The following is a 12,324-nucleotide window of genomic DNA, read 5'->3' on the forward strand; positions in this document are numbered from 1 at the left end:
GTATCTTTGAAGATTCTTTCCTAGTTAGTGCTGCCTTGGGCACTGAGGCTCTCCACAAACCAAAAGTGTGAAAAACCTCGCCAGCAAAGCCTGAGGCAGCAGGAGGTCACTCTGAACATGCAGTGTGAGCAGTAGTGTGAATAACCCAGGGAATGAAAACATGCTCAGCCCAAATTTCTGAGCACTGAGCTTTAAATACAGTGAGGCAACGCTCCACCACCTCCTCTGTGAGGCAGCTGGAACAGAACAGGAAAGGAAAGGAGCTGCAAGAAACCAGACCCATCTCCTTGCACTGCCCCTCGTGCCACGCTGAGCACACAGATCCACATTCTGGATATACATAAAAATCTGTTCTCTAGCAAAAGAAATCACTCTTCAGACACCTTTTGGGCTTACTGATTCTTGGCAGCTGATTCCTACATCTGTATAAGACAGGACATGTTAAAAAAACCCCAAACATGTCACAGTGGACACAGGGATGACAGAAGCAAAATTTACTACCCAGAGCTACGAAGAGATGAGGACAACATAAAAAGCACCAAAAAAAAGCTGAAAAGACATGAATGATACCAGGAACAGGTGAACTACTTTATCTTTATTTCTGTGGAATTGTTGGGCATGGTATTAAAAAAAGTATATAGCTGCAGGTGAAAAACTTAATTTTAAGGTTTTGGGTTTTTATTACTGACCAGTATGAAGAAGCACCAAAAAATCCTGGCAGCAACTGGCATGTCTTCTTTTTTTCCAAGAGAAAGCTCAATTATAGTATGAAAAGCAGTCTGGGTTTACTCTATAACATTTGTTTTTACATCTTATTTGCCCTTCTCATTTGTGCCTTACTGTTTTTGTCAAGATCTTTTCTACAGTCTTGCCTTCATTATCTGATGTTAAAAGAAAACTTGAAGAAATGTATTTTTATCTTTGATGTAAGTTTATGCATGCATTTTAGGATCAGTTGCTTTTTCACTTGGAAAAGCCAGCCATAAACCAGTTAACATAAAATTGGAACACTTTGGCTGTAACTATGCACATAAAGTAAATGATCGCAAGGTTTAACTCCAACTTCTTCCAAACTCATTGAAACAAGTATTTGTCATGGGGAAAAAAAAATCAATTATCTATTAATCTACATTATAAACAGTTTTTTTTTCAAATAAATCCTTCTACACTGTATGCTAGAACATACCCCTTGTTTGATCTTGTGCTTGATGGCTATTTGCTGGTAAAGTGAGTGATATTCAGTTATATCTTAAGATAGATGGTTCATTTTCTATTTCATGTTTTGAGAAAATTCAACAAAGGTCTCCATTAAGTTTCTTAGAAATGTATTACAGTGTTAGAAACTAAGTGAGGTTAATGTTCAAGCTGCCAGGAACAATCAACCTTTGCTTGTGTGTCCATCTTCAATAAAGCCACAAGAAAATATCTTAAAGCCTTTGAAATCTTTCTTTCCAGAAACATGCTAAAAAAAAAATAAATAAAAAAGCTCCTTCTGAAAAAGTTTCTAGTCTGTAGCTAAGCCTATCATGCCAAATCTCCTAGGGATTGCCACTGATAGCAGCAGACAAGTGGCAGGAAATTCTTTAAAATTAATAAGAAATTTAGTCTGTCACTCAGCCTGGGGTGGAGTTGCTAAGGCCAGGAGTAAGCTCCTTTATAGAACTTCACAGGATTATTGTTCTGCCTTTGTATCTGCACATAAACTGCATTCAGATCATCTCAGTGCATCAGGTGTAAACATTGCTATGTGCACCAAAATTTTTAGGAGCAAAAATAACAACCCAAGGTCCAGTCAACCTACTGTTCCACAGAGGTACTGGCAATAGTGAAGGCAGAAGAGAGAAATTTATACATTATTTATATCCTCTATAAACATGAGTTTCATGAGGACAGCACAAAGCACTCTTTTTTAGTGAAAGGTAATTAGTACTTACAAACAAGGTATCTACACTTTTATAAAACAGTCCAAATACTGACCCCATATAATGTTGGATTTAAAATGTTAATACCATTAAATTTAAATTAAGATTAAGTGAAATGCCACAACTAATAAAACACAGATTCCTATTATTTTTGAGAAGAAGCAATGAAATTCTAATTCACGCAACGTCAAGTCATACCAAAATCATCTAGCAGTAGACTTTTCTAATTTACCATTCTAAATTGAGAAGTCAAATAAAGGGAGAAACAAACAAAATATCAACAGCATCACAAGGATTTTAGCCTTCTAGAGGCATCTTGCATGCCTCTAAACAAAATAATCCACACTTCATGGAAAATAAAACTGCAGTAACAGAAATGCTCCAGCTGGAGATTATGAAGGCTGAAGGTCTCTCTCTCTCCTCCAAGGTCAAATAAATGCAAACTCAGCTACACTGAAGGGTCTGTATTTTCACATAATTTAAAGTCTGAGGCATTCCGCAACCACTTCAGAAGTCAGAGCAGATATGTCCTGTACCATTATCAGGCATGCTTTTATGTAATAACAGGAAAAATTAGTATGTCCAATGGAATTTGAATTTTTCAGGTTCTGAGTATCATTATGTTAACACAATGAATTTACTACATATGCTATGGCTGTGTAAAACCTGCAGTCACATAAGAGAATCACCATCATATTTGTCACACAAGTCAAACTGTAACACACTTCAAAAAGTATACTACCAATATAATAAATATTAATGTACTACCAATATAATAAAAATTAACTATTATTCATATATGCTGTGTAACAATCACATGTAGTCAGAAAGTGGTTCTTTTAAATCTGATATATATACATATTACAAACAAAAAGGCTAAAATCATTCCCAACCTGATATCGGATATATTTTTTTTTACAAATATTTTTGACCTTGCTTTTTCACATGCAGAAAATGTTTTGAATCAAAGCTTTTTTTTTTTTTTTTTTTCCCAAATTCCAGGATGTAAAATATGTTCTTAGCAAAAAACATTTTAAGACCTCCCTAAGTCTGTACAAGGCCACACAAGAGAGAGAAAAACTGAGCCAAGGTCGCTGCCAGACCCCCCAGACACAAATTTTCGCAGCTGTGGGTTAGATGAGGAGACAGGGGCATGTCCCACCCAAAAAAGGTTCTGAGACCTCCAAAAAGGGATGTGAGACCTCCAAAAAAGACCTCTGTGTCTCCAAGAGAGGTTCAACATGAGGATCTACTGGATCCAAGGAGAAAAGACTTCCATTTCCCTCGTGGTTTTAAAACCTGGTGTTTATTTGCTGTGTTGGAAAACACTGATGCTTGCCCTGTGCATTTTCCACAGGACCATTATTTAGAACCACATCAAGGCTGGCTGGCCACTGGGACATCTGAAATCCAACCATCCTGCCATTTGCACAATCCCAGCTGGCCTCAGTGAGAGCTGCACATGCATCACAGATGAGTAACCCTGCAACTCGGCCTCCAAAAGTTACCCACCAGAGGGGAGTCACACCAGCACAGGGGTGGATGCATGCAATTTCAAAGCCAAAGAAAGAGAAAAGGAAGTAAGGAAAGCTGAACTTACGGACACACATTTCCCTGCTCTCATAGAATCCAGGGCAGCACTGGGATTTGCGCCTGTACATCGTTTTCTCACCATGTCTGTAGGCAGTGCGGTAGCTGATCCTGAGGAGAGGAGTGAGTGTTTGTCACGTAGCTTGGGTCAGAAACAAGACAGGATATATTCTTGTACATTTTAAAAAAAACATTCAGGTGTCGTAAGAAAAGAGGAAAGAAATGCTTCAAGTGGTCTTGATTTATCTGTTGTTCAAGAGTCAAAGGGGTTCCCTGAAATGCCTTATGCTCATGGCTGGTCAAAAAACAGCACTTTTCCCACTTGTAAGGGTTCATTCTTATGGGAATACTCCTCTGAGGAAAATGCCCTTCATAGATGTCACCAGTTTTTAATCACTGATCCCTTCCTTGCTTTCCTCTTGCACAAGAAGTTTCCTTCAACAAGTCTTTTTACTTTTCTTTCAAGAAGCATACACTTACTACCCTCAGAACACAACACTGCAGGCAGCAAGGGGTAATGCATAAATATCCATGATATTTCTGAACAAATACACCTTGCAGGGTCTGGAGAATTTAGTTTTTCACAAGCTGTTCATTTTCTGTTAGCACTCCATGGGATGGTACACCCCAACCTGCTGATAAAATGCATGTAATACTGCTTGGACAGGCATTTCCCAGTTGACACAGATCACAGCAGTTAGACAGGCTGGGTACTACAGCTAAAAAATCCTACATATCATGCTTGATTTTGAATCAAGAATCTGAACAATATCAGCAAATTGACAATTTTTATTGTCAATTTAGGATTTACACATCAATCTAGGATTTATACATCACCTGTGTCGCGTGCACTTGAACCAGTTCAGGATGTCAGTACAACTGGTGTAGTAAATCTGATCAAAAGGATGTGGATATGACTCTTGCACTGTAACTGAGTAACTGGGGAGAGACAGAGAGAAAAAAGGGAGATCATCCAGCAAGTGCTTTTAGTACAGTCTCATTTCATTAGGTCTTTTACAGAATGGAATAAATGTAACAAAACACTCATGTCTAAAAAAACGAAACAGAAATCTTGTGAAGAAAAGCGTACAGAGAGTCATCATGTTTCTACTGTGTAGCACATTTGATGAAATTCCACTACTTGACATTTAAAGAAAAGTAATGTTAGCCTAAATTTTCTTAAAACCAGAACACCTGTATCTCAAACAGGCAGCAAATGGCAGCAGCATGTATTAGGTGTTCCCCTGTGGAAACTTTTATTAATGCAACTGGATAACTGGACAGCTAGTTAAGGAAACAGAAAATTAGGTTTTTCCTGTCATCACTCAAAATAGAAAAATAGGACTTTCTGAAAAATTTCTTGTAAAAACTGTATCTGGGCCTACAGGAAAACATTTAGACACTAAGTGAATATTAACACGGAGATACAACTGAGTAGTAATTACTGAAAAATTATATTACAGGCATACCACCAAACAGTCCAATCAGCAATCAAAATTAATGAATACTGAAGACCCTGCTTTCTTTTGCTTACTGGATAATTTTCAGCACAGAACCATTCACGCCACACCCCCAGAAACACTATACAAAATCCTACTCTTATTTTTTGCCAAATTACACAGTGTCCTAGAAACAAATCCATGTTGAGAGCCTCCAAAGCTGTCAGTAGGGCAACAGGAGCAGAGCCCTGTCGCAAAAGGGGAAAATATTGAATCATCCTAGAAAACTCTTCGAGAGGCTGTTTGTGCTGGCAGCCAGTCCTGGATTGCGCAAGGCAGCTTGAAAATACAGGAATGCGTGGCAAGCTTCTGCAGCAGGAGGATTCTGATTCCCAGGACCAGCCAAAACACTGAACAGCCTGCCCAGCTCTCCCTCACTTTCACTCGTCACAGCCTGACCCCTGAGCACCCACTGCAGGGTGACAGCCACAGTCTCCTCATCCTGCTGTCACCATCTACACCAAGGGGAAGCACATCCAGAGCCACTCACCCCTAAAGGCACACACCCTGCTCCCTGCTTTCCTGAATGAAGGCAAGCAGCCCTAATCCACCCAGCTGTCCCAGCCCAACAAAATACCAGTGGGATGCTGGCTCCGTGCTCTTCTCACAGTTCATTTGTAAAGACCATTTTAGTACTGACTGAGGTTTATTTTTTATTTAAAGCACACAACAGTGCCAGTGGCAGTCAAAAGCTTCTGTCTGGGGCTTTGCCCTTTCATACTTCTGTCCCTTTGTCACCTGCTTTGGGCAGCAGCGTGAATGTTCCACCAAGTTTATTTGGAGCTCCGCCCCGTTTCTGAGACACAGCACATGAAGGAAAAAATGTCCATGGAACAAAGTGGGCATGCTTGCTAGATGCATTTTTCGGTATATTTTTTCCTTCTGAAGACTTTGATTAGCTTGTTTTAAATTATATTACACAGTGTGAATAGCTGTCTTCAGGGTTTCTTTCCCATTCTGCCTTTACTATCCTGTAGCTTCCCCCAAAACCATTTTTATCTACAAAAAATGCAAACAAAGCACACATTATAGGACAGAATCCAGTAACATTATAGACAAATGCCTGACTACTCTGAACAGGTACTTATTATGGTGACTACTTCATATAAACATTGTTGTATGAACTAAACACAGCAGCTGAGGCAGAGGTGCCAAATGCTTCACATAAAATTCAGGAAAATTCCCAAGCAAAGTCCTCAAGTGTTGGTTTTTTTTTTTTTTAATAGAGAGACTTTATAAAAAAGTAACTAAAAGTTTCGATTTTCTCTGTAAAGATTCAGCCATAACAATCACAAATAAATGTACAGTGGCTTAGCAGCACTCTCCATGATTTAGCATAAAACACAGTTTACATTAAGTGCAGAAAATACTGACATCCTCAAGTTGAACTGTGAAAATTAAGACTTTCTCATGGACCAGCTGATCAATTACAGGCACAACAGTTATAATGAGAACAGAAGTCTTGTTTTCACTGTCATAACCTTTGCACAAGGAAAGAACTTCAGCAGATGCTTGAGGCTCAACCTCTCCTGCCCATTGTGGCATTTTGCAATTCACATGAAATTGGATGAACAAACAGACCAACTACATTGATGATGAATTTAATTTTGCATGTTATAAATTTTTGAACCTCATCAAAATAATTAAACAACAAATCTTGATTCAGATGCTGTGAGTGCTGAATAGGAGAAAATCAGCATAATCAAATTTGGCCAAATTCCAGTATGGTTAATTATGTTTTGCATATGTAAAACTTATTTTCACCTAAATTGGAAAGAGCTATTTTTACTCACTTCTTGTACCCAGATGGTTGTGTAACATTGCTAGTACCACTGTAGTGGTTTTTTGCATCCTAACCCCCAATGCAAAGATGCATTTCAGCCCATAGTCTTCTACTTATCATGAACTCACCTGCCCATGCAATAAAGGTAATTTTTTTTTCTCCATTTTTAATCTCAGCTAAAAGCTTTCAGTAATTTGAAGCATGCCAACTAAAGCAATGCAAAATGATTACATCACAATTTATATCACTTATTTTTCCAAAAGGAAAGTATTACCTTTCCCAGTGGCTACACACATTGGGATCCTCCAGATTCAAAGACACAGCTGAACCCATCCAGTGGTACAGGAGAATGACAGAGAAGCCAAAAAGGGAGTTGAAATGAAGAACCATCTTTCCAAAGAGGTGACTGTGAAGAAAAAAAAAAAAAATACATTAATAACATACAGAATATAAACTAGCCAATAATGTTGACCATCTATAATCAACCTAAAGCAAAGGGTACTTCAAGGAACACACACCTGCTTGCCCAGCAGCAGCAATACCATGCCCATTTGGGAAGAAGAAGAAGAACCCAAACAGAGCAGTTTCACACGGGGTCAGCTGGTGGAAAAACTGCATCTCAGAGGTGCTGCTGTCCCGTCCAGCTGCAGCCACCCAGGCTGGGTGTGCTCAGCCAGGCTCTGCCCACTCTGAGAGCCAGAGCTGGGGTTTGGGATAAAGGCTGGCGCTTGCTCAAGACCGCAAGAGTGGAGAGGCACAGCACCAGGGGCCCTGCATGTCCCTCGTTTACAGGAAAGGTTTGTGCCTCCCCACGTGCTCCCCATGGCCAGCACAGCCTCACATGTCACCCTGCACTGTCACTGCTCTTTAAACTTGGATCCCCAAAATTTAATTTAATTTAATTTATTTTAATTCCCCCTCCTCAGCTGGCTGTACAGTTTCCAAACAGAATAAACGCTCATTAAAAAGAGCTGTGGTAGTGACATGAAGGTCTAAAAAAGATTATCCTAACACTTTCACTAAACAAATTGTTTTAACTTTCGTGCTGAAACACTCTTAATCCAACTGGTCATTAATCCACAAATGCCAGAATGGGTGCTATTAACATGTAATTTATTTGTAATGACTTAAGCTACATTTCTGTCTCAGTGAACATCTGACCTTATTTCCTCACTTACACACCAATTCTAACATTATACCCAATATCATATAATTACATTATAATTCTAATATTATATACACATTAATTCTAACATATATTCTAATGTTTATATGAGATATATCTCATATAAATAAGATCCTTTAATCTAATCTGTAATATAATGAGAAAATAATTTCTAGTAAATATGTTTGATTTAATATAAACATTTTTAACCAAGTAAATTAATCCAGAAATAGCAATTTCTTACTTTAAATATTATGGAACAGAATAAAGCAAATGTCAGGAATCACTTTATTTTATGAGAAAAAAAGAACATAGGGCCATGGGGAAAAAAAAGAGACAAAATAGTCTTACTTAACCCTTACTTCGTAAGTCAGCATAAAAAAAGCTCACAACAAGAAACTGTGACATCTAAGGTATCTGAGGATACAGAGATGATCCCATTTTCCCAAATTAATCTTGAAAAATCAAGCTGCTGAAAGATATTTCATAGTCTGTAACTATTTCTCTACATGCAGCAAAGTAGTCTATATGCAGCTATTTAAAGAGCAGCTGTATTTTCAGCTAATAAATGCAGTGAAGTAGTGATTTCATTGAAAATATTCACTCTGATTAAGCGGACTGTAAATGGTATTTCCTTTTTTTTTTTTCTTTTATTCTCAACTTCAGCAACTTTCCATTGTAGGATACATTTAACAAAATTTAAAATTAAAAAAAAAATAAATTTGCATGAACCCCCTAGAGTAAAACTTGATTGCATTCCAGATCTTTTGCTTAATTATTAAGGAAAATCCAAACAGAAAATCAGTACAGCTGATTAGCATTGCTAAAGTGTTGATATTAGCAATAAAAGATGTAGATGACTCATTTAACTCTTGCTGCCTACAGTTTTCTCCAAGGAAAACTGTTCAGAGATTCACTTTTCATACCATATATTGCTCAAATTATCTCACCCAATAACACAAGAGTATTTTCATTATCTACATGTACATGGAACCCATAGTTAAAGTACTGAAAACGCTCATTTTGAGGAATGCCTGTGTAAATTAGTGCACACATGACACAGAAAAAAACCAACAAACTTAAGTTAATCCCTGGTGTTTCACCACCAGGACTTCCTTCCACAACAGGACACTAAAATCTTACTGCCTGTTAGCTTTTTCTGCAGTATTTGAGGCAAAATCTTTTGTTGACAAAGCTGTATCTTTATTCCTATTTCAGGCAGGAACTTTAAGGCAGGTGCAGTGTCTGTTCAGGTCAGACTTCTCTGTCTCCCTCAACTTCAACCCAGGCCCATTATCTAAAAATTTTAACAGGAAAGCAGTGCAGCTTCACAAAACAACTGAAGAGTACTTCCCTAAATCTCTGTAAAATAATTTAGGAAATTAAACTTTTTTTTTATTTTTTATTATTCTACTTATTATAAAAAAATCAAGTAATCAATAACAATCATATTAAAAAATTAACCTGATCACCCCAAAGTTTATTATAATTAATAATAAGCTCATTTTAAAATGCTGTCACAGGTGTACAAAATATACTCCTGTAAATTACAGGTACTCCCCTAAAACACATTTAAACTTGAGCAGCTACATGAATTGCATTCGTCTCACTAGTAAGCTGATGAAAAATCCTTTATGTGCACTACATAAACACAGTTAGATAACCATTAATGCAAAATATATGAGATTTTTAGGCACTTTCTCTGCCACTACCAACTGTGTTGTTTTCATTTGGTTTGGGGTTTGTTGTTTTTTTTTTTTTCCTCATGTAGAGTTCAGGATGAAAACCAGAGAAAGAACAAAAAACTTAAATAAAAAAAATAAAAAAATGCTTTTTTATGAGGTGAAAAATAAGACATGCTCACAAATTAATCTCTCCACCCACCCAGAGCACACCCACAGGCAAAACTGATGGCACACAGGGCACACAGTTCTCCCTCAGATTTATTGTAATCAAGGTAAATAAATACAGGTGGAACAGGGCAGGGAGGGCAGGGGAAGGTATGATGTACACTGTAAAATAACTGAAGGTTGCTCAAGGCTGCAAACAGATATTTTTTGGTCAGCAAAATCAAATGCTGCCAGAGAATTAACCAGGATTAGAACTGCATGAGGAACAGAGAATAGTACGACACAGTTGCTAACATGACATAATGGACCCAAGACCAAGGGAAATGCTGATGCAGCTTTCCCATTACCGTGGCAAAAGCATTTTTATCAATGATACATGAAAAATGCAGCAGGAATGGGCCATTTAGCTAGAAGACAAACTGCAGGGAAATGAGAGCCTTTCTTTCTCTGTCATGGCATCTCAAAGGTTTTACAGGACTCGGTCCTGCCTTTCTGCAGTGTTAAGGCACAGGGACATCAAAATGTTTTCTGAGCTGCAAACCCATGGGCTATTCTTAACTGCACAGACATGGCATAAAACTGCATGTACAGCAAGTGCTACTTCAAAAAAAATCTTCTCTTGGTCCATCATAGTTTTCTTAAATTTTGGACTGAATTGTAAACCACACAGTCTTCTGTGCAGGGCCCCTTGCAGGTGTCCTTGCCTTCCCTCTCTCCAGAGCACCCCACACAGACTTGGTGACTGCAACCAGAAATTACAGCTCCACATGAGAAAAAAGAGTTTTTCTAAATATGTTTTGGTCAAGAATTGTTTGGTCTTTCACTTCCTACAGAGCCTTTTCCGTAACACTCTTCACTCCAGAGGCTCAGCTCCCCTACCAGGGACACAATTTGCTTATAAAAATGTCTCTCTCACAACTGATGTCAGGCAGAGCAAAATCTGAATCTGACCTAATCTTGTCAATGATGATTAATCCCATGTTAGCTTCTGTGGAAAAAAAAAAAAACCACAACTGATTGCTTTTATCGATTACATTAGAGAATTAATGGATGAAGAGCAGAAGGCGTTTTCCCTTTGGAAATCAGTAAATCAGTTTGACACTTTGTCACATGAAATCTCACTCATAAAGGAAATACGAAATAACCTGAATTAGGAGCATTATCACACAGACCCTAGGCTGGCTGAAGATGTACAGTCACAGCAAATGGAAACTGACTGGTCTTTTCCCAAATCCTCAAAACATGTCACTCCAAAGGCAGCATTGACTGTCACTGTCACGGGGAGCTCAGGACAGACCAAGCTGGCGGGGCTGAGACTCTGCCTGACAGAAAATGTGTGGGATCTGCACAGCCAGCATGAGAGTTTGCTAGAGGATAATCCAATATCCTTAATAATCCAACAGCCCTGAACTGAAGTGCCCTAAACTTCCACACCCTCCATGATCAGAAATTTTAAGAGGCATTCTTGATGCAGCTTAATCAGATCTGACCCTCTTCACTTGTGCTGCTTTTCAAACCTCACTGTGAAAGAGACTGGTACATCTGGAGAGTCCAAAGGTGCTGGAGATGGGCTAAGCAAGAGATGTGGGAAAAACAACTCATTTAGACTGGTGTCTGAAGAATAACCAAGTCAGAGGCTGAGTGGGCTGGAGCAAGTCTCCTTGATGGAGACAGCTATGATGCTACTTTTCTCACGTTATGCTGCTAAGAAATCAGTAATCAATAACCATTTTTCTTTGGTTATTAGATAATCTTTATTTTTCAGTCTCTCTTTAATTATCAGAGGCTTCTAAGAAAATGAGGTTTATGTAATCGAAGTGTTTGTCTGTGTGTTGTGGCCTCATGCCCAGTAAGTTGTAATTTTATCGGTCACTTAAACTGGAAGCAAGAGAGGGGAAGAAGTCTTGAATTGTGGAGTTCCAGAGAATCCAGGGATAATGCAAAAGTCTGGAGGAAACCAGGATTTATTTGCTCTAAGTGATGGAACTACCAGTTTTGAAAGCTATAGCATCAAGTAATGCTCTAATTTCACAGAATGCATCTCTCTACCATTCCTACTGAATATAAATGCAATAATACTTGACCTGATCTCAAATAACTAGAAATAAAATAAATAGAAAGCACCTTTCAAACTATATTAAAACTCTAAACAGGAGTAAATTTTGGAGTTAAACTGTATTTTTTAGGTTTTTTTCCCCTTAAACATAAACATTTTCCGGTGGAAACCTGGAGAGGTTGGGAGCTGTCACTCCGCACATTGTTTTGTAAGCATCAAACAACCTCTTGGATTGTAATTACAAGCACAGAATGAAATAAGGTAACTGCAAACATGGGAGGAAACAGAAATCTTTACCACCCAGCAATTATGTGGATTTGCACTAGTAATGCCACGTGGTTCCAGGTGGAATGGGTGGCTGGATAGCATGGATCATGCTGCAGCACAGACCAAAAGCACGGGAATATTGCAACAAGGTCCTCAAGGACTCTGTCTTTCCCTGCAGAACACTCAGCAGCA

General features: G+C 38.4%; 1 protein-coding gene across 4 annotated transcripts in view; it reads right to left on the bottom strand.

Moving 5' to 3' along the window:
• MEGF10 (multiple EGF like domains 10) overlaps positions 1–12,324 on the bottom strand; it is an 85,684-nt gene that overhangs the window by 59,138 nt on the left and 14,222 nt on the right. For all 4 annotated transcript variants that reach the window (XM_086869695.1, XM_086869696.1, XM_086869694.1 and 1 more), the window contains 3 exons: positions 7,069–7,200; positions 4,350–4,451; positions 3,523–3,623 (listed from right to left, as the gene is read on the bottom strand). In XM_086869695.1, the coding sequence (XP_086725821.1) occupies positions 3,523–3,623; positions 4,350–4,451; positions 7,069–7,184 (319 nt within the window). In that variant the 5' untranslated portion in view covers positions 7,185–7,200. The remainder of the gene's footprint in view (positions 1–3,522; positions 3,624–4,349; positions 4,452–7,068; positions 7,201–12,324) is intronic.

Source organism: Cyanistes caeruleus, chromosome Z (genome assembly GCF_971803275.1).
Source record: "Cyanistes caeruleus chromosome Z, bCyaCae1.hap1.1, whole genome shotgun sequence".
Taxonomy (NCBI): Eukaryota; Metazoa; Chordata; class Aves; order Passeriformes; family Paridae; genus Cyanistes; species Cyanistes caeruleus.